The 25,328-nt window shown below is 51.2% G+C and overlaps 1 protein-coding gene across 3 annotated transcripts in view; it reads right to left on the bottom strand.

Moving 5' to 3' along the window:
- Positions 1-4,746, bottom strand: part of POMGNT1 (protein O-linked mannose N-acetylglucosaminyltransferase 1 (beta 1,2-)) — a gene marked incomplete at its 3' end in the record, with an annotated part of 59,168 nt that extends 54,422 nt beyond the window's left edge. For 2 of the 3 annotated variants that reach the window (XM_082276011.1, XM_082276013.1), the window contains exons 1-2: positions 4,622-4,746; positions 2,596-2,803 (exon numbers count right to left, since the gene is read on the bottom strand). In XM_082276011.1, the coding sequence (XP_082132137.1) occupies positions 2,596-2,769 (174 nt within the window). In that variant the 5' untranslated portion in view covers positions 2,770-2,803; positions 4,622-4,746. The remainder of the gene's footprint in view (positions 1-2,595; positions 2,804-4,621) is intronic. The other variant, XM_082276012.1, reaches the window with a different exon arrangement.
- Positions 4,747-25,328: the final 20,582 nt, after the last annotated feature.

Here is a 25,328-nt window from a genome sequence, read left to right as displayed (position 1 = left end):
TCTGTGGAGACAATGGGGGACTGCAGATGGCGGAGCTCCAGATGGGAGACTGCTGATGGTGGGGAGGCGGAGCTCCAGATGGGTGACTGCTGATGGTGGGGAGGCGGAGCTCCAGATGGGTGACTGCTACTGCTGATGGCAGGGAGGCGGAGCTCCAGATGGGGGACTGCTGATTACTGCTGATGATGTTGTTGTCTTTAGCAAACTCTACGATATAGTCCCTTATCTTCCCCTCCAGAAGTTTACATACTATTGATGTCAGACTGACAGGCCTATAATTTCCCGGGATATGCCTCTGACCCTTTTTGAATATCGGAATCACGTTGGCTTTCCTCCAATCCCCTGGTACATTTCCTGTCCTAATACTGTCAGCAAAGATCAGGAACAGTGGTCTGGATATAACCTTACTGAGTTCCTTGAGTACTCTCGGATGTACGCCATCCAGGCCTGGTGATTTGTTTGTGTTATTTTATCCAGCCTTTCCCTGATTTCACCCTCTGTAAGCCATAGTGGCAAGTCCTGTGTATTACTACTAACCATACAATCATGGTCAGTGTACCCCATACAGTCATGGTCAGTGTACCCCATACAGTCATGGTCAGTGTACCCCATACAGTCATGGTCAGTGTACACCATACAGTCATGGTCAGTGTACCCCATACAGTCATGGTCAGTGTACTCCATACAGTCATGGTCAGTGTACCCCATACAGTCATGGTCAGTGTACCCCCATACAGTCATGGTCAGTGTACTCCATACAGTCATGGTCAGTGTACTCCATACAGTCATGGTCAGTGTACCCCATACAGTCATGGTCAGTGTACCCCATACAGTCATGGTCAGTGTACTCCATACAGTCATGGTCAGTGTACCCCATACAGTCATGGTCAGTGTACCCCATACAGTCATGGTCAGTGTACTCCATACAGTCATGGTCAGTGTACCCCATACAGTCATGGTCAGTGTACTCCATACAGTCATGGTCAGTGTACCCCCATACAGTCATGGTCAGTGTACCCCATACAGTCATGGTCAGTGTACCCCATACAGTCATGGTCAGTGTACTCCATACAGTCATGGTCAGTGTACCCCCATACAGTCATGGTCAGTGTACCCCATACAGTCATGGTCAGTGTACCCCATACAGTCATGGTCAGTGTACCCCATACAGTCATGGTCAGTGTACTCCATACAGTCATGGTCAGTGTACTCCATACAGTCATGGTCAGTGTACCCCATACAGTCATGGTCAGTGTACCCCCATACAGTCATGGTCAGTGTACCCCCATACAGTCATGGTCAGTGTACTCCATACAGTCATGGTCAGTGTACTCCATACAATCATGGTCAGTGTACCCCCATACAGTCATGGTCAGTGTACCCCATACAGCCATGGTCAGTGTACCCCATACAGTCATGGTCAGTGTACCCCATACAGCCATGGTCAGTGTACCCCATACAGTCATGGTCAGTGTACTCCATACAGTCATGGTCAGTGTACCCCATACATCCATGGTCAGTGTACCCCATACAGTCATGGTCAGTGTACCCCATACAATCATGGTCAGTGTACCCCCATACAGTCATGGTCAGTGTACCCCCATACAGTCATGGTCAGTGTACCCCATACAGCCATGGTCAGTGTACCCCATACAGTCATGGTCAGTGTACTCCATATAGTCATGGTCAGTGTACTCCATACAGTCATGGTCAGTGTACTCCATACAGTCATGGTCAGTGTACCCCATACAGTCATGGTCAGTGTACTCCATACAGTCATGGTCAGTGTACCCCATACAGTCATGGTCAGTGTACTCCATACAGTCATGGTCAGTGTACCCCATACAGTCATGGTCAGTGTACCCCCATACAATCATGGTCAGTGTACACCATACAGTCATGGTCAGTGTACCCCCATACAGTCATGGTCAGTGTACCCCCATACAATCATGGTCAGTGTACACCATACAGTCATGGTCAGTGTACCCCATACAGCCATGGTCAGTGTACCCCCCATACAGTCATGGTCAGTGTACTCCATACAGTCATGGTCAGTGTACTCCATACAGTCATGGTCAGTGTACCCCATACAGTCATGGTCAGTGTACCCCCATACAGTCATGGTCAGTGTACCCCATACAGTCATGGTCAGTGTACCCCCATACAGTCATGGTCAGTGTACCCCATACAGTCATGGTCAGTGTACCCCATACAGTCATGGTCAGTGTACCCCATACAGTCATGGTCAGTGTACCCCCATACAGTCATGGTCAGTGTACCCCATACAGTCATGGTCAGTGTACCCCATACAGTCATGGTCAGTGTACCCCCATACAGTCATGGTCAGTGTACCCCATACAGTCATGGGCAGTGTACCCCCATACAGTCATGGTCAGTGTACCCCATACAGTCATGGTCAGTGTACCCCTCCTTTTCCTGTGTAAAGACTGTGAAGATCAGTAGAAGGTTCTGGACTTTCTATGGGGCTCCCCATTATTTGGACTTCCCCGGGGTCACTGCACCCCTCTCCACCAATCCCGCTGCAGAATGGAACTAAACCCCTGGCATGCCCCTCCCTCCGGTCTCAATGGTTACCTGGCACATCCTCCGCACCGCCCTCTGATTGGTCAGCTTGTATTTCCAGGCCAGGTACCAACTCCTCTTCTTCTGGGGGAGGGGAGGCTTCCCCGGGTCCCAGTGCTCCATATCTTCTGGGCCGGGCCGGGGCCCCTGAGGACTGGGGGCCATCTGTCTGTGTCCTCTGGTCATCCACAGAGTCCTGTCCTCCGGGGGAAGATTACCACTGGGGGGGCAAAATATATCATCAATCATCATACCCCTCCCCCAGTGATGTCATACCTGACTGTCCCCTCCCCAGTGATGTCATACCTGGCTGTCCCCTCCCCCAGTGATGTCATACCTGACTGTCCCCTCCCCCAGTGATGTCATACCTGACTGTCCCCACCCCCAGTGATGTCATGCCTGACTGTCCCCTCCCCCAGTGATGTCATGCCTGACTGTCCCCTCCCCCAGTGATGTCATGCCTGACTGTCCCCTCCCCCAGTGATGTCATACCTGGCTGTCCCCTCCCCCAGTGATGTCATACCTGACTGTCCCCTCCCCCAGTGATGTCATGCCTGACTGTCCCCTCCCCCAGTGATGTCATACCTGATTGTCCCCTCCTCCAGTGATGTCATACCTGACTGTCCCCTCCCCCAGTGATGTCATGCCTGGCTGTCCCCTCCCCCAGTGATGTCATACCTGGCTGTCCCCTCCCCCAGTGATGTCACACTTAACTGTCCCCTCCCCCAGTGATGTCACACCTGGCTGTCCCCTCCCCCAGTGATGTCACACCTGGCTGTCCCCTCCCCCAGTGATGTCACACCTGGCTGTCCCCTCCCCCAGTGATGTCATACCTGGCTGTCCCCACCCCCAGTGATGTCATACCTGACTGTCCCCTCCCCCAGTGATGTCATGCCTGGCTGTCCCCTCCCCCAGTGATGTCATGCCTGGCTGTCCCCTCCCCCAGTGATGTCATACCTGACTGTCCCCTCCCCCAGTGATGTCATGCCTGGCTGTCCCCTCCCCCAGTGATGTCATGCCTGGCTGTCCCCTCCCCCAGTGATGTCATACCTGGCTGTCCCCTCCCCCAGTGATGTCATACCTGGCTGTCCCCTCCCCCAGTGATGTCACACTTAACTGTCCCCTCCCCCAGTGATGTCACACCTGGCTGTCCCCTCCCCCAGTGATGTCACACCTGGCTGTCCCCTCCCCCAGTGATGTCACACCTGGCTGTCCCCTCCCCCAGTGATGTCATACCTGGCTGTCCCCACCCCCAGTGATGTCATACCTGACTGTCCCCTCCCCCAGTGATGTCATGCCTGGCTGTCCCCTCCCCCAGTGATGTCATGCCTGGCTGTCCCCTCCCCCAGTGATGTCATACCTGGCTGTCCCCACCCCCAGTGATGTCATACCTGGCTGTCCCCACCCCCAGTGATGTCATGCCTGGCTGTCCCCACCCCCAGTGATGTCATACCTGGCTGTCCCCTCCCCCAGTGATGTCACACCTGGCTGTCCCCTCCCCCAGTGATGTCATACCTGACTGTCCCCACCCCCAGTGATGTCATGCCTGGCTGTCCCCTCCCCCAGTGATGTCATACCTGGCTGTCCCCTCCCCCAATGATGAGTACAGTGGGAGGGGTGATATAGATGTATAACTGGGGGAGGGGTGGATATAATAGGGGTTATGGTTGGTGGGGGAGGGGTGATATAGAGGGGGGGAGGGGTAATATAGAGGGGGAGGGGTGATATGTTGGGGGGAGGGGTGATATGTTGGGGGGAGGGGTGATATGTTGGGAGGAGGGGTGATATGTTGGGGGGAGGGGTGATATGTTGGGGGGAGGGGTGGTTATGATTGGTGGGGTAGGGGTAATATAGAGGGGAGGAGGGGTGATATGTTGGGGGGAGGGGTGATATGGAGGAGGAGTGGTGATATAGAATGGTGGTTATGATTGGTGGAGGAGGGGTTATATAGAGGGGGGAGGGGTGATATGGAGGAGGAGGGGTGATATGGAGGGGGAGGGGTGATATAGAGGGGGGAGGGGAGTTTCGGGTGTCTCACCCGCTCGCACTGTCGGACACACACCGGCCGATCTCCTCATCTCTTCCCGGATGGATGAGGTAGGCGGGAGCGCGCACAGAGACACGTGACCCACCCCGAGCACCCGCACGCACGGCGCAGCGAGAGAGGCATGAAGCCCCGCCCCCTGAGGGAGTGGTCACTCTCCGGGATTTGATCCGGGCCCCGCCCACTCGTCCGATCGATCTTTACTGCGCATGCGTACTGCGTTCCACCGTGCGTTCCAAACACTTCCTGATCTGAAGGGTTGCGGTAATCTGACAGAACAGCAGCGGCGGCCATCTTACTACACCCAACCATGGCTTGGATTTCTGAATAATTTTACCAATAAAAGTGAGCGGATATAAATAAATATTCTATAGTGATCAGTGATAATGTTTTCAGGTTACATTTCTGAAAGCATAACGATTAGTGCTGAGCGATGCAAGGGGGTATTGGGGTCACTTCCTGTCCTGTGACCCCAATTCCCCCTCACTTCCTGTCCTGTGACCCCAATTCCCCCTCACTTCCTGTCCTGTGAGCCCAGTATCCCCTAACTTACTGTCCTGTGACCCAAAATCCCCCTCACTTACTGTTCTTGTGACCCCATTTCCTCCTGACTTCCTGTCCTGTGACCCCAATTCCCCCTCACTTCCTGTCCTGTGACCCCAATACCACCTCACTTCCTGTCCTGTGACCCCAATTCACCCACACTTTCTGCCCTGTAATCTCCAATCCCAAGGAGAAGATACGAGACAGAGGAGAAGATATGAGACAGAGGAGAAGATATGAGACAGAGGAGAAGATATGAGACAGAGGAGAAGATACGAGACAGAGGAGAAGATACGAGACACAGGAGAAGATACGAGACACAGGAGAAGATACGAGACAGGAGAAGATACGAGACAGAGGAGAAGATACGAGACAGAGGAGAAGATATGAGACAGAGGAGAAGATATGAGACAGAGGAGAAGATACAAGACAGAGGAGAAGATACGAGACAGAGGAGAAGATACGAGACAGGAGAAGATACTAGACAGAGGAGAAGATATGAGACAGGAGAAGATACGAAACAGAGGAGAAGATACGAGACAGAGGAGAAGATATGAGACAGGAGAAGATACTAGACAGAGGAGAAGATATGAGACAGGAGAAGATACTAGACAGAGGAGAAGATATGAGACAGGAGAAGATACGAGACAGAGGAGAAGATACGAGACAGAGGAGAAGATATGAGACAGGAGAAGATACTAGACAGAGGAGAAGATATGAGACAGGAGAAGATACGAGACAGAGGAGAAGATACGAGACAGAGGAGAAGATATGAGACAGAGGAGAAGATATGAAACAGAGGAGAAGATACGAGACAGAGGAGAAGATACGAGACAGAGGAGAAGATATGAGACAGAGGAGAAGATACGAGACAGAGGAGAAGATACGAGACAGAGAAGAAGATATGAGACAGAGGAAAAGATATGAGACAGAGGAGAAGATATGAGACAGGAGAAGATACGAGAAAGAGGAGAAGATATGAGACAGGAGAAGATAAGGGCAGAGGAGAAGATACAAGACAGAGGAGAAGATACGAGACAGAGGAGAAGATACGAGACAGAGGAGAAGATACGAGACAGAGAGGAAGATATGGGACAGAAGAAGATAAAGGCAGAGGAGAAGATACAGGACAGAGGAGAAGATTTGAGACATGAGAAGATACAAGACAGAGAAGATATGAGACAGAGGAGAAGATACGAGACAGAGGAGAAGATACGAGACAGAGGAGAAGATATGAGACAGAGGAGAAGATACGAGACAGAGGAGAAGATACGAGACAGAGAAGAAGATATGAGACAGAGGAAAAGATATGAGACAGAGGAGAAGATATGAGACAGGAGAAGATACGAGAAAGAGGAGAAGATATGAGACAGGAGAAGATAAGGGCAGAGGAGAAGATACAAGACAGAGGAGAAGATACGAGACAGAGGAGAAGATACGAGACAGAGGAGAAGATACGAGACAGAGAGGAAGATATGGGACAGAAGAAGATAAAGGCAGAGGAGAAGATACAGGACAGAGGAGAAGATTTGAGACATGAGAAGATACAAGACAGAGAAGATACGAGACAGAGGAGAAGATACGAGACAGAGGAGAAGATATGAGACAGAGGAGAAGATATGAAACAGAGGAGAAGATACGAGACAGAGGAGAAGATACGAGACAGAGGAGAAGATATGAGACAGAGGAGAAGATATGAGACAGAGGAGAAGATACAAGACAGAGGAGAAGATACGAGACAGAGGAGAAGATACGAGACAGGAGAAGATACTAGACAGAGGAGAAGATATGAGACAGAGGAGAAGATACGAAACAGAGGAGAAGATACGAGACAGAGGAGAAGATATGAGACAGGAGAAGATACTAGACAGAGGAGAAGATATGAGACAGGAGAAGATACTAGACAGAGGAGAAGATATGAGACAGGAGAAGATACGAGACAGAGGAGAAGATACGAGACAGAGGAGAAGATATGAGACAGAGGAGAAGATATGAAACAGAGGAGAAGATACGAGACAGAGGAGAAGATACGAGACAGAGGAGAAGATATGAGACAGAGGAGAAGATACGAGACAGAGGAGAAGATACGAGACAGAGAAGAAGATATGAGACAGAGGAAAAGATATGAGACAGAGGAGAAGATATGAGACAGGAGAAGATACGAGAAAGAGGAGAAGATATGAGACAGGAGAAGATAAGGGCAGAGGAGAAGATACAAGACAGAGGAGAAGATACGAGACAGAGGAGAAGATACGAGACAGAGGAGAAGATACGAGACAGAGAGGGAGATATGGGACAGAAGAAGATAAAGGCAGAGGAGAAGATACAGGACAGAGGAGAAGATTTGAGACATGAGAAGATACAAGACAGAGAAGATATGAGACAGAGGAGAAGATACGGGACAGAGGTTAACATACGGGACAGAGAAGAAGATATGAGACGGAGGAAAAGCTACGAGACATAGGAGAAGATATAAGACATGAAAAGATACGGGCAGAGAAGGTGTGGACAGAGGAGAGAATACGAGTGTGACAGAACCATCCAGCACCCAACTTGGGTGCTTCCATCAAGATATAGCTTCCTCCAGTCTGGACATAGGAACCAGATATTATAGCTGAGCATACAAGATTAGCCGGCAATATCTTCTACATGCAAACTGGAGCTGTTTACGAAAATTTATAACACACAAAATCAGATAAAAGCTCGATCACATTCCAATGCAAAGGAACGTATACAGGAATATAATTAATATAACTAAGGGACAACCAACATATACTATATGCTAATCCACATCTAGCAACTAATGGTAGATTTAATGAACCCGTAAGTTCATCAACATAAACCTATAACATCCCACAATAGTTTGCTACCAAGGTGGAGTGCACACAATACTGGTAGACAGACAGAAACAATAGGTGACCCAATTAACAATGGGAGAAACACAACCTTGTGTATTCTGTCCATCTGTCATCAGAAGACATTCACTGTCCCAGCAGTCTGATACATTGCAATTATTTTATCTTCATAGATCTCCTGAGGATTATGGTTGATACATATTTCTGTCCCATGTGAAGCAGCCTCTCCAACCCAGTCTGCAGAAGGGCCACCATATTTCTTCTGAACATTACCCTGCACAAGAATAATATTACACCTTTCCATCCAATCCAGAAGGGAAGCTTTATTGTCCTTATTCACAGAATTAAGCCAAGCCTCGCTCTCAGCTTCCTTTAGGCTGTTGTCCATCATTAGAGAAGGATTTGCTCTCTCCGTGGGCTATAATCAGTGGGTAGAAGGCAAGCCCCTAGTCCCCTCCAAAAACCCCTGTCCCAGGTGGGTCTGTCACATTTCTCCCCTATTAAAAGAAAACTAACAAGGTCCCAGACCTCCACCTGGTCTGGACATGCGTTAGCCGGGCAGAGTGAACTCACATAGTCTGTCCACATGATTTCCATTCTTGGCTTCAGGGAATAGTTGTCATCAATAGGTGTGAGACAGAGGTCGTAGAATCTCTGTCTGGCTGCCATCGCTTCAGCTGGGTGGTCTTTACCGTTCCGGGGCTCAGTCTGCTACTGGGGCGAGAGGCCAACTGCCCAAGCTCCCTGAAGTCATGGAGACACTGTAGGTGGTAGGCAGAGGCCAGCGGCACTCTGCCCTTTTGCCAGCACTTCAGCCGGTAATAGGAGCTTCACCACATCAGCTTGTCGCTGGGGAGAGCGGCCAAAAGCCCCGGCTCCCGGAAACTCAGAAGTTGTTGCCAGTGCAGGTCAGAGGTTGGTAGCACTCTGTACATAAAGTTTTTTGGTGCAAAGCACCCGTTGCCTGTGCTCAGAGTGGTGTAGACTATAGTCCACCTTATTAGGGTCTTTCAACTATTTTCTGGAGCTGTGGACACGACAATCCAGGAAGAATGCTACGGCCTTGCTGCCCCTTACACAACCAAGGAAGTCTGGAAACACTGTAACAACAAACAAACACAGGGGCGCACCGGCCTAGTGCATTATCATTTGGATGTTTTATTTAAATAAAAAAGATAAAAATACTCACAAACGAGTTCTTGTTAAAAGCATATCACATAAGGAACGCTCTGAGGAAGAGGCTAAGCCTCGAAACGCGTTAGCCTTCAAGAATTCAAGGGACAATCCACCCTCGGATCCCTGTACTGATGACTGCGTTCCTTATGTGATATGCTTTTAACAAGAACTCGTTTGTGAGTATTTTTATCTTTTTTTTTTAAATAAACCATCCAAATGATAATGCACTAGGCCGTTGCGCCCCTGTGTTTGCTTGTTGGCAACACTCTGCCCTGATGCCAGCGCCTCTGCTGGGGACCCCTCGTCATCCTCTCTCGCTAACTGTTGGAGAGGGAGGCCGGCTTTCTCCACTCCCAGACTGTGTATCTGCCGCTGGGGATATGAGCCGGCTGCTCAATCTCCCTTACCTTCATCTTGTTGCTAGGATGACATTTCTCTGATACTGTCTCCCAGGTGCAGGGATCTTTGCTGGGAAAGGAAGACAGTTTCCTCTGCTCTGGCTGACTGTTGGGGAGGGAAGACAGTTTCCTCCACTCCCAGATGGTTGATCTGCTGCTGGAGCTCTGCCCTGTTGTCAGCACTTCAGTTGAAACCTCAGTAAATGTTCCAGGAGGGCCACCATATTTCCTCTGAGTCTTTCAACCTCTACCCTGTACAAGATTAATATTACACTTTTCCATCCACTCCAGAAGGGAAGCTTTATTGTCCTTATTTAGAGTATTAATCCAAGCCTCGCTCTCACCATCCATTCGGTTCTATCATCAGAGAATGATCTGCTCTCTCCATGGGCCATAATCAGTGGGTAGGAGGCAAGCCCCTAGTCTACTTCAAATGCCTCTGTCCCAGTTGGGTCTGTTACAATGAGACAGAGGGGAAGATAGGAGACAGAGGAGATACGAGACAGAGGAGATACAAGACACGGGAGGAGATAGAAGACAGAGGAGATACGAGACAGAGGAGACACGGGACAGAGAAGATACCGGACAGAGGTGAAGATACATACCGAGGAGAAGATATGGACAGAAATGACAATACGGGACAGAGGTGACCATACCCGATAGATTATGATATGGGACAGAGAAGTGTAGCACTGCCCCCTAGAGGGCTGTTGAGAATTGCACTTTCTGGATTCCCCTGGGTCACCCGTAGCAACAGTCTGTAGAACTTATCATTTTAGACACTTGGCTCAGACAATGAACAGTCCAGGGGATTTGGTTTTTGTGTCTTATTTAGAACTGGGATGAGAGAAGGGATGAGTGGGATACTCAAACTATGAACTATGCACAATTCTGAGGACAACTGACTGTAGTGTGTGCTTCAAGGCCGCTGCTTCACCTTGCCACTGAAGTGAAGTTAATTAATATGATCCTGATTTCGTTTCTCTTCAGGGTCCTAACTTGGCACCCCCTTTCTCACATGCTGTGCGTGCTAGCCCCTGTCCACTGACTCTCCACTGGAGTGGTCCCCTTCCTGGGCAGATCCCTGGCAAGCTTCCTGGTACTCACGGACACTGTTTTTCCCATGTTTGCTCTGCCTTCAACTCCACCCGTCAGCATCCACTGGACCTCCTGGCTCAGCACCGCACTTTTGGCTCACTAGGCCGAACGCTGTGACCACCTTCCATAAAGACAGGAGAAGACAGCCGTCACCCTCCTCCTGGGACCTGGCTTCCCACCCAAAGACACCCTGTCACATGTGGCACCTCGTTGGGGGCGGTGCCGGTGCGTGCATCAGTCACTCACCGTTACCGCCCGGTCACCTTCCCGCCGCCGCAAACGAAGAGGAGTCAGAGGAGAGGAGAAGCCGGCGCCGCTCACCTTCCCGCCGGTTCCCGCCGCCTGCCGCAGAACGAAGCCGCTCACCTTCCCGCCGCAGAACGAAGAGGAGAGGGAGAAGACGCTCACCTTCCCGCCACCGAGGAGGAGAGGAGCAGCCGCCGTGGACGTCTCGTAGGCAGCGTGAGTGTGGAGTCAGTGAGCCAGCCCAGGAGAGCAGGTAAGCGATTGAAGCCGCTGCAGCGATGCCATGACCTGTGACCTGACCTGTGACATGACCTGTGACCTGACCTGTGACCTGAATGTGACATGACCTGTGACATGACCTGTGACATGCCTGTGACATGACCTGTCACATGACCTGTGACCTGGCTGTGACATGACCTGTGACCTGACTGTGACATGACCTGTGACATGACCTGTGACATGCCTGTGACCTGACCTGTGACATGCCTGTGACCTGACTGTGACATGACCTGTGACATGCCTGTGACCTGACTGGGACATGACCTGTGACATGACCTGTGACCTGACCTGTGACCTGACCTGTGACATGACCTGTGACATGCCTGTGACATGCCCTTACCATGACCTGTGACATGCCTATACCATCACCTGGGCCATGCCTGTGTCATGACCTGTGCCATGACCTGTGACATGCACTTACCATGACCTGTGACATGCCTATACCATCACCTGTGACATGCATGTACCATGACCACCATGATCACGATCCCCTTCCGTTCCTGCCCGCTGCAGAGAGAGAGAGGACAGGGGAGCGAGAGCCGCGCCCGGTGACATGAGGTCGGGACTGAGCTGACTGAGGCGAGGCGACGGAGTCGGATCGGAAGTCCGCAGAAGAAGTCGAGTCGGATCGGAAGAAGAAGTCTGAGTCGGATCGGAAGTCCGCAGAAGAAGTCGAGTGTGAGTGAGTGACCGTCCCTACCTCTACCTGAAGGCTGCCCGGTAACGGTAAGTGAATGATGCCTCGGGGGGGGGCCCGGCCCGCACACTGTCCTGTCAGTCAGTTGCTCTGGTGCTATGAAGGGGGCACGCACGCTGATCCCTGCATTGGGGGCACCACGTATGCTGGTCACTACATTGGGGGCACGCACGCTGATCTCTGCATTGGGGGCATCATGTATGCTGGGCACTACATTGGGGGCACGCACGCTGATCTCTGCATTGGGGACATCATGTATGCTGGTCACTACATTGAGGGCACGCACGCTGATCTCTGCATTGGCGGCACCACGTATGCTGGTCACTACATTGGGGGCACGCACGCTGATCTCTGCATTGGGGGCATCATGTATGCTGGTCACTACATTGGGGGCACGCACGCTGATCTCTGCATTGGCGGCACCACGTATGCTTGTCACTACATTGGGGGCACGCACGCTGATCTCTGCATTGGCGGCACCACGTATGCTTGTCACTACATTGGGGGCACGCACGCTGATCTCTGCATTGGGGGCACCATGTATGCTGGTCACTACATTGGGGGCACGTACGCTGATCTCTGCATTGGGGGCACCATGTATGCTGGTCACTACATTAGGGGCACGCACGCTGATCTCTGCATTGGGGGCATCATGTATGCTGGTCACTACATTAGGGGCACGCACGCTGATCTCTGCATTGGGGGCACCATGTACGCTGGTCACTGCATTAAAAGGGGGCATGTATACTGGTCGCTACATTGAAAGGGGGGATGTACGCTGGTCACTGCATTGAAAGGGGGCATGTATACTGGTCACTACATTGAAAGTGGGCCTGTACTGTGGGGTTTGTGCTAGGGGGCCTGTACTGTGGGGTTTGTGCTAGGGGGTCTGTACTGGGGGATTAGTGCTAGGGGGCCTGTACTGTGGGATTAGTGCTAGGGGGCCTGTACTGTGGGATTTGTGCTAGGGGGTCTGTACTGTGGGATTAGTGCTAGGGGGTCTGTACTGTGGGGTTAGTGCTAGGGGCCTGTACTGTGGGGTTTGTGCTAGGGGGCCTGTACTGTAGGGTTTGTGCTAGGGGGCCTGTACTGTGGGGTTTGTGCTAGGGGGTCTGTACTGGGGGATTAGTGCTAGGGGGCCTGTACTGTGGGATTAGTGCTAGGGGGCCTGTACTGTGGGATTTGTGCTAGGGGGTCTGTACTGTGGGATTAGTGCTAGGGGGTCTGTACTGTGGGGTTAGTGCTAGGGGCCTGTACTGTGGGGTTTGTGCTAGGGGGCCTGTACTGTAGGGTTTGTGCTAGGGGGCCTGTACTGTAGGGTTTGTGCTAGGGGGTTTGTGCTTGATGGGTTTGTGTGGGGTTTGTGCTTGAGGGGTTTGTGCTGGGGGGGGTCTGTACTGTGGGATTAGTCCTAGGGGGTCTGTACTGTGGGATTAGTGCTAGGGGGTCTGTACTGTGGGATTAGTGCTAGGGGGACTGTACTGTGGGATTAGTGCTAGGGGGTCTGTACTGTGGGATTAGTGCTAGGGGGTCTGTACTGTGGGGTTTGTGCTAGGGGGTCTGTACTGTGGGGTTTGTGCTAGGTGGCCTGTACTGTGGGATTAGTGCTAGGGGGCCTGTACTGTGGGGTTTGTGCTAGGGGGGCTGTACTGTGGGATTAGTGCTAGGGGGTCTGTACTGTGGGATTAGTGCTAGGGGGTCTGTACTGTGGGGTTTGTGCTAGGGGGCCTGTACTGTGGGGTTTGTGCTAGGGGGCCTGTACTGTTGGATTAGTGCTAGGGGGCTTGTACTGTGGCGTTTGTGCTAGGGGGTCTGTACTGTGGGGTTTGTGCTTGAGGGGTTTGTGCTTGAGGGGTTTGTGCTGGGGGGGTCTGTACTGTGGGGTTTGTGCTAGGTGGTTTGTACTGTGGGGTTAGTGCTAGGGGGCCTCTACTGTGGGGGTTGTGCTAGGGGGCCTGTACTGTGGGGTTTGTGCTAGGGGGTTTGTGCTTGAGGGGTTTGTGTGGGGTTTGTGCTTGAGGGGTTTGTGTGGGGTTTATGCTTCAGGGGTTTGTGCTGGGGGGGGTCTGTACTGTGGGATTAGTGCTAGGGGGTCTGTACTGTGGGATTAGTGCTAGGGGGTCTGTACTGTGGGGTTTGTGCTTGGGGGCCTGTACTGCTGGATTAGTGCTAGGGGGTCTGTACTGTGGGGTTTGTGCTAGGGGGCCTGTACTGTGGGATTAGTGCTAGGGGGTCTGTACTGTGGGGTTTGTGCTAGGGGGTATGTACTGTGGGGTTTGTGCTAGGGGGTTTGTGCTTGAGGGGTTTGTGTGGGGTTTGTGCTTGAGAGGTTTGTGCTGGGGGGGGGGGGTCTGTACTGTGGGATTTGTGCTAGAGGGTCTGTACTGTGGGGTTTGTGCAAGGGGGCCTGTACTGTTGGATTAGTGCTAGGGGGTCTGTACTGTGGGATTAGTGCTAGGGGGCCTGTACTGTGGGGTTTGTGCTAGGGGGCCTGTACTGTGGGGTTTGTGCTAGGGGGCCTGTACTGTTGGGTTTGTGCTAGGGGGTTTGTGCTTGAGGGGTTTGTGCTTGAGGGGTTTGTGCTGGGGGGGTCTGTACTGTGGGGTTTGTGCTAGGGGGTCTGTACTGTGGGGTTTGTGCTAGGGGGCCTGTACTGTGGGGTTTGTGCTAGGGGGCCTGTACTGTTGGATTAGTGCTAGGGGGTCTGTACTGTGGGATTAGTGCTAGGGGGCCTGTACTGTGGGGTTTGTGATAGGGGGCCTGTACTGTGGGGTTTGTGCTAGGGGGCCTGTACTGTTGGGTTTGTGCTAGGGGGTTTGTGCTTGAGGGGTTTGTGTGGGGTTTGTGCTTGAGGGGTTTGTGCTGGGGGGGTCTGTACTGTGGGGTTTGTGCTAGGGGGTCTGTACTGTGGGGTTTGTGCTAGGGGGCCTGTACTGTGGGGTTTTGCTAGGGGGTCTGTACTGTGGGGTTTGTGCTAGGGGGCCTGTACTGTTGGATTAGTGCTAGGGGGTCTGTACTGTGGGATTAGTGCTAGGGGGCCTGTACTGTGGGGTTTGTGCTAGGGGGTCTGTACTGTGGGGTTTGTGCTAGGGGGCCTGTACTGCAGGGTTTGTGCTAGGGGGTTTGTTCTTGAGGGGTTTGTGCTGGGGGGTCTGTACTGTGGGGTTTGTGCTAGGGGGTCTGTACTGTGGGGTTTGTGCTAGGGGGCCTGTACTGTGGGGTTTGTGCTAGGGGGTCTGTACTGTGGGGTTTGTGCTAGGGGGCCTGTACTGTTGGATTAGTCCTAGGGGGCCTGTACTGTGGGGTTTGTGCTAGGGGGCCTGTACTGTGGGGTTTGTGCTAGGGGGGCTGTACTGTGGGGTTTGTGCTAGGGGGCCTGTACTGTGGGGTTTGTGCTAGGAGGTTTGTGCTTGAGGGGTTTGTATGGGGTTTGTGCTTGAGGGGTTTGTGCTGGGGGGGTCTGTACTGTGGGGTTTGTGCCACTCTCAGTCAGTGTATCCCATAATAGGGTGTCTTTCACAATATATCCCATAATAGGGCCCCTGTTCCCTATTATGGGATATACTAGTACTGATGGACCCCTTAATATGTGATATATTGGGAGAATTTGTTCACGCAAGCAAAATACAGGGGACAAAATGGGTGGAGTCTATAAGGGGGTGGGGCTTCTGAGAATTGGGAGGGGTCAAAATGGAAGGGCGGGGTCTTGCACCCCACCATTTTAAAACTTCACCAGCCGCCACTGTGGGACAGAGGAGAAAATACAGGACAGTGGAGACGATACTGGACTTAGAAGATACGGGACAGAGGAGAAGATATGGGACAGAGGAGAAGATACGGGACAGAGGAGAAGATACGAAACAGAGGAGAAGATACGGAACAGTAGAGAATATATGGACATAGGAGACAATATGGATCGAGGAGAACATACGAGACAGAGGAGAAAATACGGGACAGTGGAGACAATACTGGACTTAGAAGATACGGGACAGAGGAGAATATATGGGTAGAGGAGATGATATGGGACAGAGGAGAAGATACGGGACAGAGGAGAAGATACGGGACAGAGGAGAAGATATGGGTGGAGGAGACGATACGGGACAGAGGAGAAGATATGGGTAGAGGAGACGATATGGGAGAGAGGAGAAGATACGAAACAGAGGAGAAGATACGGAACAGTGGAGAAAATATGGATTGAGGAGAACATACGGGACAGAGGAAGAAATACAGGGCAGTAGAGACGATACTGGACTGAGAAGATACGGGACAGAGGAGAAGCTACGGGACAGAGGAGAAGATACAGGACAGAGGAGAAGATATGGGTGGAGGAGACGATACAGGACAGAGGAGAAGACACGGGACAGAGGAGAAGATATGGGTAGAGGAGAAGATACGGGACAGAGGAGAAGATATAGATAGACAATACTCTTTAGGACAGATGGAGAAGGGGAGGGTGCTGGCAACAGGGGGTAGAAACATGTTGTAATAGTCTGAATTGGCCCTTAGGGACTCATAGGATGCAGTGGGCCCCAGTCTCCCATTGGTGTTCTGTGCTGGAAGTGTCTTCCGTGGTGTATGATGGGGGGTAGAGGTGTATGATGGAGGTAGAGGTGGATGATGGGGGTACATAATGACGGGACATGGTAGTGTGGGTCCGGTGTTTTTTTAGAATTCGGGCAGGATGATCCGTTGATCGGACCTCTGTATTCTTCAGATGTTCAGACATGACGCTTGGCACATGTATGTGGGATGGCGGGTGACGCGGGGCCCTTTGTGGTAATGAATGTTGTGGGAGAATTTCTATTTCCAGTGACAAGCAGCCTCATTGTGTCACTCTGATCCAGACAAGATGGCAGCGATGCCGCCCTGTGCTGCGTTTTATAAATGGCTGGGCAGGAGGAATGCTGACCTACTTCTGGTGTCAGCTCCGAGCATCGCAGGCAGATCTGCAATGCAAATGATCCTCTGCAATTCTCCCTCGCATCACTGAGCCTCAAAGGTCATTGCTGCCCCCAGAGGGGGCTATTCCTGTCGGCCTGGCGCTGTGCACGCTGTTGAGCCTGTCATTCCGCGCACACTGCTACCTCCAAGCTCCTCGCTGCAGTGTGCAGCCACAAAAGTCACTCTAATTCCACTCATACATGTCTCTGCTGACCGCACAGCGGGAAAGACCCCAAACCTGCTGTGACTTCACATCACTGCGCAGCCTCGTGTCACCCTCTGTGTGCGCAGAATGTCACCCGCTATGACTTCACATCACCGTACGGCCTCGGCCTGTGAGAGGGGGGGCTGAGGACAGTAATAGGGTCACTGAAGATATTATTGAGGAGGTCACTCAGGACACTAATGGGGAGCAGCTGAGGAGAGCAATGGGGCACTGGGGTGGGGGGACCGGAGTACAGTAATGGGGGGCAGGGGGGAGCTGAAGACAGTAATGGAGGGCAGGGGGGGCTGAGGACAGTAATGTGGGGCAGAAGGGGAAGCTGAGGACAGCAATGGGGCACTGGGGGGAGGGGGGGGGGATTCTGAAGACAGTAATGATGCGCTCTGGGGGAAACCTGAAGACAGTTATGGGGCGCTGGGGGGGCCTGAAGACAGTAATGGGGCGCTGGGGGGAACCTGAGGACAGCAATGTGGGGCTGAGGGGGGAGCTGAGGAAAGCAAGGGGGCGCTGGAGGGGGATTCTTAGGACAGTAATGAGGAGCTTGGGGGGAAGCTGAAGACAGTAATGGGGCGCTGGGGGGAACCTGAGGACAGCAATGGGGTACTGGGGGGGGACCCGAGGACAGTAATACGGGGCAGAGCGGGGAGCTGAGGACAGCAAGGGGGCACTGGAGGGGGATACTGAGGACAGTAATGAGGTGCTCGGGGGGAAGCTGAAGACAATAATGGGGTGCTGGGGGGAACCTGAGGACAACAGTGGGGTGGGGGGGGGAACCCAAGGACAGTAATATGGGGCACAGGGGGGAGCTGAGGACAGCAAAGGGGCACTGGGGGGGGATTCTGAGGACAGTAATGAGGTGCTTGGGGGGAACCTGGTCACAGTAATGGGGCGCTGGGGGGGGGACCTGAGGACAATAATGTGGGGCAGGAGGGGGGGAACTGAGGACAGAAATGTGGGGCAGAATCGGGAGCTGAGGACAGCAATGGGGTGCAGGGGGGGGGACCAGAGGACAGTAACAGGGCACAGGGGGGAACCTGAGTACATTAATGTGGCACTGGGGGGGAACCTGAAGACAATAATGTGGTGCAGGAGGGGGGGGAAACTGAGGACAGTAATGGGGGGCTGGGGGGAGCTGAAGACAGTAATGGGGGGCTTGGGGGAGCTGAGGACAGTAATGGGGGGCTGGGGGGGAGCTGAGGACAGTTTTGAGGGCTGGAGGGGAGCTGAGGACAGTAATAGGGCACTGTGAAGTCATAGCCGGTGACATTCGGCATCTCCTCATTGCTCCTCTTCCTGTCTTACATTACATAGACAGTCCGTAGGGCTGGAGACACAACAGGTCTGGATGGAGGGCGGGAGCTGCAAGCTGATGATTGGTTGCTAGGACCGCCCTGCATCCAAACAACCACTCACCAGCTGTTATCTCGGGCTGCCCCGCCCTCTATCCTGAGCTGTCCTGCCTCCCACAGAGGGCTCCCGGCTGAGAAAATGTCAGGGCCGCGGCATGTAAACTACAGGATGGGTGTCACCCCTCTGGCGGGTGTCACCTGTGTGTGGTTCGCACCCTCCGCACCCCCATAGTGACGCCACTGCTGGACACAGTATTCTAAATGAGGTCTCACTAAAGATCTACAGTTGTGCTTAAAAGTTTGCCTCCCCTGACAGAAATGGTGACATGTTGGCATTGATATTGAAGATCTGACTGATGAAGCCAGACAAGTCTTTTATATCGATGGTTGTTTGGCTCCTTTAAAATCAAAAGGAACAAAATTTTAAATGATAATAGAAATCCCCCAAATGGCCTTGATGAAGTCATAGTTGCGGGACCTAAAGCAGCTGCCCCTTGAGCCCACGCTGCCCACAAATATTTTTCAAGGTGTAGCGGGTGCAGCTGATCCCCTGCTTGCTCTCCTGGTTGGTTATTTCAAGCAGCCACACTGTCATAGGGGGGAGGACAGCTGTAGGATATATATGCTGTAGCCCGCAAGTCACACTTCTCCATCTGTCAGGACTGGAACAACTGTGACAGGGGATGAAGCTGAGTGGCTCTCTGTGTTCCCCCACTCGCCCCCCCCCCCACTCCATCAGCAGCACGAAAATCAAACACCCAGAGGGTGTGCATTCTTCTCTCTCAACCTTCTGTCAGCAGCAGGGGTGGGGTGTAGTAATCTATAGCAACCAGTGAGTTGTAATGAAGTGCAGTAACCACTGGCAAACAATTAGTGAGTGGTAACAATGTGCAGTATCCTCTAGCAACCAAATGGGTGAGTGGTAATTATGTGTAGTAATCTCTGGCAACCAATGGGTGAGCGGTAATGATGTGCAGTAACCTCTATCAACCAATCAGTAAGTAGGAACGATGTGCAGTAACCTCTAGCACCCAATGGGTGAGTGTTAATGATGTGAAGTAACCTCTAGCAACCAGTAAGTTGTAATAAAGTGCAGTAACTTCTGGCAAACAATTAGTTAGCAGTAATGATCTGCAGTAACCTCTAGCAACCAGTGAGTGTTAATGATGTGCTGTAACCTCTGGCAACCAGTTAGTGAGCGGTAATGATGTGCAGTATCCTCCAGCAACTAATAGGTGGGTGGTAATTATTTGCAGTAACCTCTGGCAACCAATGGGTGAGCGGTAACGATGTGCAGTAACCTCTGGCAACCAATGGGTGAGCGGTAATGATGTGCAGAAACCTCTATCAACCAATCAGTGAGTGGTAATGATGTGCAGTAACCCCTCGCACCCAATGGGTGAGTGGAAATGATGTGCAGTAACCTCTGGCAATCAGTGAGCAGTAATTATGTGCAGTAACCAATGGGTAAGCAGTAATGATGTGCAGTAACCTCTAGAAACCAATGGGTGAACGGTAATGATGTGCAGTAACCTCTAGCAACCAGTGAGTGGTAATGATGCGCAGTAAGCTCTGGCAAACAATTAGTGAGCAGTAATGATCTGCAGTAACCGCTAGCAACCAATGGGTGAACGGTAATGATGTGCAGTAACCTCTAGAAGCCAGTAAGTGGTATTGATGCGCAGTAACCTCTAGCAACCAATAGGTGAGCGGTAATTTTGTGCAGTAACCTCTGGCAACCAGTTGGTGAGCGGTTATGATGTACAGTTAACTCAAGCAACCAATCGGTGAGCGGTAATAATGTGCAGTAACCTCTAGCAACCAGTGAGTTGTAATGAAGTGCAGTAACCTCTGGCAAACAATTACCGAGCAGTAATGATCTGCAGTAACCTCTAGCAACCAGTGAGTGTTAATGATGTGCAGTAACCTCTGGCAACCAATTAGTGTGTGGTAATGATGTGCAGTGTCCTCTAGCAACCAACGTGTGAGCGGTAATGATGTGCAGTAACCTCTGGCAACCAATGGGTGAGCGTTAATGATGTGCAGTAACCTTTAGCAACCAATGGGTGGGCAGTAATGATGTGAAGTAACCTCCTGTTTTTGGTGGGTGTATAATTACATGGGTGTATAACTATATATTTTCTCTCAATTCCTACTGTAATCATATGATGATGTCATTTTAGGGCTAGCCACCCGCATGTTCTATTTGTATATGCATTTTTTATTTATTGCTATTGTTTGTTTTTTGTAATAAAATATATATTTTTTATAAATTTTCTTCACTTCTACAGTGTTAAATTATTTTTCATTACTCTTACTTGAAGACCTTTAAAGTCCCACCGGGGGGGGGGTTCTTCCTCCCTTTGAAGTAACCTCTAGCAACCACTGGGTGAACAGTAATGATCTGCCGTAACCTCTAGCAACCACTGGGTGAACGGTAACTATGTGCAGTAACCTCTAGCAAACAGAGAGTTGTAATGAAGTGCAGTAACCATTGGCAAACAATTAGTGAGCAGTAATGATCTGCAGTAACCTCTAGCAACCAGTGAGTGTTAATGATGTGCAGTAACCTCTGGCAAACAACTAGTGAGCGGTAATGATGTGCAGTATCCTCTAGCAACCAATGGGTGAGTGGTAATTATGTGCAGTAACCTCTGGCAACCAATGGGTGAGCGGTAATGATGTGCAGTAACCTCTAGCAAGCAATTTTTGAGTGGTAATGATGTGCAGTAACCTCTATTAACCAATCAGTGAGTGGGAACAATGTGCAGTAACGTCTAGCACCCAATGGGTGAGCGTTAATGATGTGCAGTAACCTCTACAACCAATCAGTGAGTGGTAATTATGTGCAGTAACCTTTAGTAACCAATGGGTGGGCAGTAATTATGTGAAGTAACCTCTAGCAACCAATGGGTGAACGGTAATGATGTGCAGTAACCTCTAGCAACCAGTAAGTTGTAATGAAGTGCAGTAACCTCTAGCAACCAGTGAGTGGTAATGATGTGCAGTAACCTCTAGAAACCAGTAAGTGGTAATGATGCGCAGTAACCTCTAGAAACCGATAGGTGAGCTGTAATTTTGTGCAGTAACTCCTGGCAACTAGATAGTGAGCAGTAATGATGTACAGTTAACTATAGCAACCAATCAGTGAGCGGTAATGATGCGCAGTAACTTCTAGTAACCAATCGGTGAGCGGTAATAATGTGCAGTAACCTCTAGAAACCAATGGGTGAGAGGTAATGATCTGCAGTAACCTCTAGCAACCAGTGACTGGTAATGATGTGCAGTAACCTCTAGCAACCAGTAATTAGTAATGATGCACGGTAACCTCTAGCAACCAGTAATTAGTAATGATGCGCGGTAACCTCTAGCAACCAATAGGTGAGCTGTAATTTTGTGCAAAAACCCCTGGCAACCAGTTGGTGAGCGGCAATGATGTACAGGTAACTCTAGCAACCAATCAATGAGCGTTAATGATGTGCAGTAACCTCTAGTAACCAATCGGTGAGTGGTAATAATGTGCAGCAACCTCTAGCAACCAATGGGTGAGAGGTAATGATGTGCAGTAACCTCTAGTGACCAGTCAGTGTGAACCAGTTCTTTATGTTTAAGCCGGCAATAGATAGTCCGAATCTCGGCCAGTTCAGCAGGAAGTATCCGAGGTTGGAACCATGTATGGGCAGGCTGAATATTCCCAAGTTCATTGTTCCATCAATCCCCTGTGAACACTGACTGTGTTGATGGGGGAATCAAGCAATTTTCTTTCCTGCAACCCGTGGCTGCAGGAATATAAAATCGCTCTGTCTATGGCCTGCCTAACTCTATGTGTGGAGGGGGGGCGGGAATGTTTGCTCAGGGTACAATCATAACTACAGACAGTCCTGGTACAGACACACAAGGTGACACACACAGGTTACATTGGCAATTAAAGGTTAATTTCCCACATATGTGGCTTTTCAAATTACAATTAGTGTCTGTGTATAAATAGTCAATGAGTGTGTTAGCTCTCATGTGGATGCACTGAGCAGGCTGCATACTGAGCCATGAGGAGCAGAAAAGAACTGTCAAAAGACCTGCGTAACAAGCTAAAGGAACTTTATAAAGATGGAAAAGGATATAAAAAGATATCCAAAGCCTTGGCTATGCCAATTGGTACTGTGCAATCAATATTAACCACTTGAGGGCACCCGTATATATACGGCCGCTCGGCAGGTGGACCTTATCGCAGAGCAGCCACATACATGCAGCCCTGTTAAAACAACTTACCGTGCTGAGAACACGCTCCCTGCGCCCTCCCAGCATAGTAGCCGCCGGGGACCGATAAGCCCTAAAAGCATACTTGCGATCAAGAGTTTTCCAGTCATGTAACAGCCAACCCGAATGCCCGCCTCCGCCTCCCAGTTTTTAGAAATATTAAAGAGCCGGGAGGCGGCAAAGGGGTTAAGAAGTGGAAAATTCGGGGATCTCTTGATACCAAGCCAGGGTCAGGTAGACCAAGAAAGATTGCAGCCACACCTGCCAGGAGAATCGTTAGGGCTACAAAGAAAACCCCACAGGTAACTTCAAGAGGCTGCTCTGGGAAAATATGGTGTGGCTGATTCAAGGAAAAATATGGCAATACTTAAATAAAAATGAGCTGCATGGTGGAGTTGCCAGAAAGAAGCCTTCACTGCGCAAATACCACAAAAAAGCCTGGTTACAATATGGCCGACAACACCTGGACACGCCTCCCAGCTTCTGGCATGCCGTAATCTGAAGTGACGAGACCAAAATAGAGCTTTATAGTCACAACCATCAGAGAGGAAGAATCCCATCCCCACTGTGAAGCATGATGGTGGCCTACTGATGATTTGAGGGAGTGAGCTCTAAAGGCAGGGGGGGGGGGGGGTTTGTGAAAATTGATGGAAGATGAATGCAGCGTGTTATCAGAAAATACTGGAAGACAATTTGCATTCTTCTGCAGGAAATTGCACATAGGACGCTCTTGGACTTTCCAACAGGACGATGACCCCAAGCACAAGGCCAAGCTGACCCTCCAGTGGTTATGTTTCTTGGACAATATCCCCCCGGACACTATCCCCCCTGGACAACATCCCCCCGGACACTATCCCCCCTGGACAACATCCCCCCGGACACTATCCTCCCTGGACAATATCCCCTCGGACACTATCCCCCCTGGACAACATCCCCCCAGACACTATCCCCCCTGGACAACATCCCCCCAGACACTATCCTCCCTGGACAATATCCCCCCGGACAATATCCCCCCTGGACAACATCCCCCTGGACAACATCCCCCCGGACAATATCCCCCCTGGACAACATCCTCCCGGACAATATCCCCCCTGGACAACATCCTCCCGGACAATATCCTCCCTGGACAACATCCCCCTAAACAATATCCCCCCTGGACAACATCCTCCCGGACACTATCCTCCCTGGACAACATCCCCCCGGACATTATCCCCCCTGGACAACATCCTCCCGGACACTATCCTCCCTGGATAACATCCCCCTGGACAATATCCCCCCTGGACAACATCCTCCCGGACAATATCCCCCCCTGGACAACATCCTCCCGGACAATATCCCCCCTGGACAACATCCTCCCGGACAATATCCCCCCTGGACAACATCCTCCCGGACAATATCCTCCCTGGACAACATCCCCCTGGACAATATCCCCCAGACAATATCCCCCCTGGACAACATCCCCCCGGACAATATCCCCCTGGACAATATCCCCCTAGACAATATCTCCCCGGACAATATCCCCCCTGGACAACATCCTCCCGGACAATATCCCCCCTGGACAACATCCTCCCGTACATTATCCTCCCTGGACAACATCCCCCTGGACAATATCCCCCAGACAATATCCCCCCTGGACAACATCCCCCCGGACAATATCCCCCCTGGACAATATCCCCCTAGACAATATCCCCCCGGACAATATCCCCCCTGGACAATATCCCCCTAGACAATATCCCCCCGGACAATATCCCCCCTGGACAACATCCCCCGGACAATATCCTCCCTGGACAATATCCCCCCCCCCCAACCCTCACCCTATGTCCAGGGGGATGTTTTCCGGGGGATATTGTTCCGGTGGATATTATCCGGGGGGATATTGTCCCGGGGGATATTATCTGGGGGGGATGTTGTCCTGATACCAGTGGTTACAGCAGAAAAAGGTGAAGGTTCTGGAGTGGCCATCACACTGACCTTAAAGAAGAACTATGGTCGAAACTCTATTTTTGGAATTTTGTAAGAGTAAGGGCAGATTATAATCCGTCAGATTTTTATTTCACCATTTGTTCCCCATTGCAGAAATTTCTCTTCACTTCCTGTCCCAAGTCCAAACAGGAAGTGAAAGGAAATCCCTGAAAATTAGAGAAATTCCTTGGGGACCCCTAGCTCACCAGAACTAGTTTCCTGAATGGAAGATTTCCCCTCTCTATTACTTTTCTAGGCACAACTAAAAATGTAGGATCTTCTTTTACTTTCACTTTCAATGTTAATGGTAAACAGGACAAATCGAGAGGGTGAGTCTCCTTAAAGCGGAGTTCCGGCCTCGGGGGTCAAATTTAGATAAAAATCCCCCCGGGACAGTCAGGAATAGTGCATTCCACAATAGATAGCCTCTGATCTGTCCCGGGTTGCACTTACCTGTAAGAAGAAATACTTACCTTGAAAAGTTCTTCTCCAGCGCTGCCATCTCAGGTGTGGGCAGCTGAAGCCAGCGCGATCCTCTTCTGTGTCCTCTTCGGTGACGTCGGAGTCCCACAATGCACTGCACCGGCCCTGCTCGTCACTTCCGGGGCAGGCGCGCCATCCCAGCACAGTTTCTGGGCATGCCCAGAAGCTGTTTAGTAGGGAATGACGGCGCCTGCACC

The sequence above is a fragment of the Pelophylax lessonae genome, assembly GCF_965119305.1.
Source record: "Pelophylax lessonae genome assembly, contig: HAP1_SCAFFOLD_191, whole genome shotgun sequence".
Taxonomy (NCBI): Eukaryota; Metazoa; Chordata; class Amphibia; order Anura; family Ranidae; genus Pelophylax; species Pelophylax lessonae.
Note: the sequence above shows the minus strand (reverse complement) of the source record. Positions and strands in the feature narration are given on the sequence as shown.